This window comes from Curcuma longa, unplaced genomic scaffold (assembly GCF_044706935.1).
Source record: "Curcuma longa cultivar G26 ecotype Majalengka, Jawa Barat unplaced genomic scaffold, ITB_CL_G26_1.1 contig_27139, whole genome shotgun sequence".
Taxonomy (NCBI): domain Eukaryota; kingdom Viridiplantae; phylum Streptophyta; class Magnoliopsida; order Zingiberales; family Zingiberaceae; genus Curcuma; species Curcuma longa.
The window spans coordinates 7,501-11,446 of record NW_027433333.1 but is presented as its reverse complement, the minus strand read 5'-3'; the positions used below and the strand labels follow the sequence as shown (position 1 = coordinate 11,446).

General features: G+C 32.9%; 1 protein-coding gene and 1 pseudogene across 1 annotated transcript; one reads left to right on the top strand and one right to left on the bottom strand.

Annotated features, from left to right (window-relative positions):
* The first annotated feature begins 2,060 nt into the window (after window positions 1-2,060).
* LOC141818981 (large ribosomal subunit protein uL6-like) lies at window positions 2,061-3,348 on the top strand. Its single transcript, XM_074706371.1, has 3 exons — window positions 2,061-2,477; window positions 2,889-3,011; window positions 3,163-3,348. The coding sequence occupies exons 1-3, from the start codon at window positions 2,115-2,117 to the stop codon at window positions 3,247-3,249; spliced, it is 573 nt and encodes a 190-aa protein (XP_074562472.1). The 5' UTR covers window positions 2,061-2,114; the 3' UTR covers window positions 3,250-3,348.
* Window positions 3,349-3,786: 438 nt separating this feature from the next.
* LOC141818979 (uncharacterized) overlaps window positions 3,787-3,946 on the bottom strand; it is a 1,398-nt pseudogene continuing 1,238 nt past the window's right edge.

Here is a 3,946-nt window from a genome sequence, read left to right as displayed (position 1 = left end):
TGACGCTTGCATTCCAAATCTTGGGAGAGCCCGACTTTTATTGCATAGAGCTGAACTTCCAAAATGATAGTTTGGAATGGTCCTGAAGTTGTTCTTTAACGATGCATCTGTCAACCAGAAGTGTTAACGATATTAAATTTGAGCATTTTCAATCCTTTTACCTCTTCTATGTCCTCCAAATGTTCTTTCTAAATATTAACATAAATCGAAATCCATGTCTCCCAAAAGCTACAAGGATTCGACTTCCACGCAAGATTAGAGATGAGTAAAAATTTAATTAAATCGAATAAATTAATTGAATCGATTCGAATTTAAAAATTTATTTCAATTATTTTAAAATTTTATTTGTTTTTTTTAAATTGATTAATTTGATTCAGTTTCGATTTTAAAATTTATTATTCGGTTAGAACTCAATTAATCAAAATAAAAAAATAATTTATAAACTCATAAATCCTAAATTAATTAATAAATTTTTCATAATATTTAAAAAATATAGTTATCTCGGCTAATTCATCGAAAACCAAATTAACCAATATTTTATCTGTTCCATTTGTTCAATTTTTATTTAAAAATTTGATCAGTTCGATTAATTTAAAAAATTTCGATTCAGTTTTATTTCGATTAATTCAATTTAATTCAATTTTAATCGAATATTTAACTCTACGCAAGGCACACTGAGCATAGGTGTCATGTCTACCATATTTTTTAGATTTACTTTATGGATGAAATGTGGGATTGAACCATAATTAATCGGATTGTAAGGTCTAAATATTAAAAAAAATTAGGATGGACACTTCAAAGAAGTCATTTGTGAAGAGGCCAAATAACAAAGAAGATAATAGGATGGACAAGATAAATGCTAAACAACATTTTGATAAAAATTATTTTCATAACTAAGTGACCGAATAGAGATATGAATGAGTTGTTTTCTTAGGTAACTTTTTGAATGAATGAATGAAAAATTAATGTTGAAAATTATATAGTGATTTGATTTTGATTAATCTAAAAGTGCATAACTTCAATTGTGATGCATCAATGTTAGTAGATTAAAATTAAGAGATTTTTAAGAGTATAAAATGAAATGATATGCCAAAATAAATTAATTTAGCATCTCTATTTGGATGATATATAAGTATATTAAATCAACTTTTTAATTAAATCCAATGAGATTGAATTTGAAATCTTGATCATTAGTCAAAATTGATTGAGGAGCAAAAACTCCTCATTAGAAGTGTATTGATTGCCTATTAAAGAATAATAATGTACATCTAGTGTCAAACGACTATATCTATCCTCGTGGTTTTCCATTAATATATTATCCTAATAAGATAATCTCTGAGTCGAAAACCATTTTTTTCTAAAACTTAATTTATCAAATTGTAAAATAATAATTACGACGGATCAAATTGTTGAAATTTATTTAATAAGATCAAGTTCTAAAATGGTTAAAATAATTATTTTGAGCTTGAGTTTTTGAGTTCAAAGTTAAGTTTAAGTTTCGTTCATTTAGATGTTATAAAGCTCTCAATTCAAACTTATTTAATTGTTTAAAAATTTTATATTTTTAATTTATTTATTTGAGTTTGATAATACAAATTTATTTATTCATTTTGAAAGTATTTTTATTTATTTAGCATGATGATAATACAAGCTTGTTTTTAGCATAATGAGTTTTATTGATGAACATTATTTATAAATCTTATTTTTGAATATTATTTATAATGTACAAACAAACTGAAATGCATGTGTTCAAATTTATTTATTTAATTTAATAAATTATTAAATTTATTTATTTATTTAATTTTATATTAAATAATATAAATTCTTAAAATATCAAATATATTTATATGAATATTCGATTCCTTTAAAATCTTAATAAATAATAATAATCCTAAAAATTTATATCAGTTTTTGTTCTAAATTTATCATTTTCACATGGAATGGAATGACTGAATTTTATTTCTATATTATTTAAAATATGCGCGTGTTTTTGAAAAAAAGGTCAAAACCTACGTATAAATAGACATCCTCGGTCGCCACTCGCCAGCTTTAGGGTTTGATTTCATTTTGCATTCGAGCGGCCGAAGGGGGGAGAAGCAGCCGGCGAGAGCGATATGAAGACGATTCTTTCGTCGGAGACGATGGATATCCCCGAGGGGATCACCGTGAAGGTGGACGCCAAGATCGTGGAGGTGGAAGGCCCCCGCGGGAAGCTCACCCGCAACTTCAAGCACCTCAACCTCGACTTCGCTCTCCTCGAGGGCGGTAAAAAGCTGAAAGTGGAGGCGTGGTTTGGTTCGCGTAAGACCATCGCGGCCATTCGTACCGCCCTCAGCCACATCCAAAACTTGATTACCGGCGTCACCAAGGGATACCGCTACAAGATGCGTCTCGTCTACGCGCATTTCCCCATCAACGCTTCCATCCCCAACAATTACGACTCCATTGAGATCAGGAACTTCCTCGGGGAGAAAAAGGTCCGACCTCGCTTAATTATGCCCTGTGTTTTCTATCCATTTCGTCCTTTTACTTTTTTCACTTTTGCTGCCGCATTGCTTTCTGCTCAGCGAGTAAATTTGGCAATTTTTGTTTGGTTTGGCATGGAAAAGTTCTTAACTTGCCTAAAGTAATCATCGTAAAATACATTAGTTCTTGAAGAACCAGCTCCGAATTCACATCCACTCAAGAACTTGTTGTCCCTTTTTGTCTCGCAAAGTTAGCATTTTTATCGATTTCCCAGAGACATGGTCTGCAAATCAAGATGGAAATTTATCCAATTGCCAGTGCCAATTCAAAAAGAATTCCTGCCTTCCTGAATTGTGTGTTTGCGTTTTGGTTCACACCTAGGGTTTATTGACATTAATGACGGAGATCAGCTGTTGTTGCAGGTGCGGAAAGTTGATATGCTTGAAGGTGTGAAAATTTTTCGGTCTGAAAAGGTGAAGGATGAGCTTATCCTTGATGGAAATGATGTCGAACTCGTCTCTCGCTCTGCGGCCTTGATCAACCAGGTCTGTTTATTGCTCTGGTGATGCGAATTTTTTACCTCATTGTTAAAACAACACGAAATCAACAAGAAGCTATCATGCTTTATCAGAGTTAATACATGATTGTTATGGTATAATAGGTATTTTGGGATTAACACTATTTCATATTCGACAGAAATGTCATGTGAAGAACAAGGATATAAGGAAGTTCTTGGACGGTATCTACGTTAGCGAGAAGGGAACAATTGCTGAAGAAGCTTAGTTGTTTTGAAGCAGCGAGAAAGCTAGTAAGAAGACTGTTCGATCGAAATCTTATATTACAAAGTTTGGTTGGTTTTTATTTCAGTCGATTTTGTGTTTCTGGCTTTTCTTCGAGTTCAAGATATTTAGCTGTGGAGACTCACTTTTTTTGTCCTCGGGTCTGATTCTCGTTCGTACCTTGTCGATACTATTGAATCTCGAATGCAACGATTAGGGTTTAGTTACAGAGATCCAACTAGTAATTATAACAGAAGAATGAAGATATTGTATTTACCGTGAAAATTTCTAGTTACATTTGATGGAATGAATGTAATTGAATCACTCACATCCTCGCACGATGGATGTGGAGTGAAGCCGAGGAAGATCGATCTTAGAGGAAGCAGAACAGGATGGTGAAAAAAAAAATCGATTACAGATTACAAATCAAGATCCACATTCAACTCAAGCATTTTACGTGTTTTTCCAGAAGAAAGAAGTGAATTTGGAAGAGAACACAAGAAGTTGCAGATGCATCCATGAATTTTAAGCTTAGCAAGCTCAAGCAGCACCGTGCCGGAGAGCTCTCTCCAGTTAGCATGTTATTGATCTGTGTTTGGCGATCTTACCTCTCTATATTTGCTGGTAGTGTTCGGAATCCCTTTGGCAAGTCTGCTGGAAGGACGACGAGAAGAGGCGGTGTCTTCTCCTGGGTTCTTGCA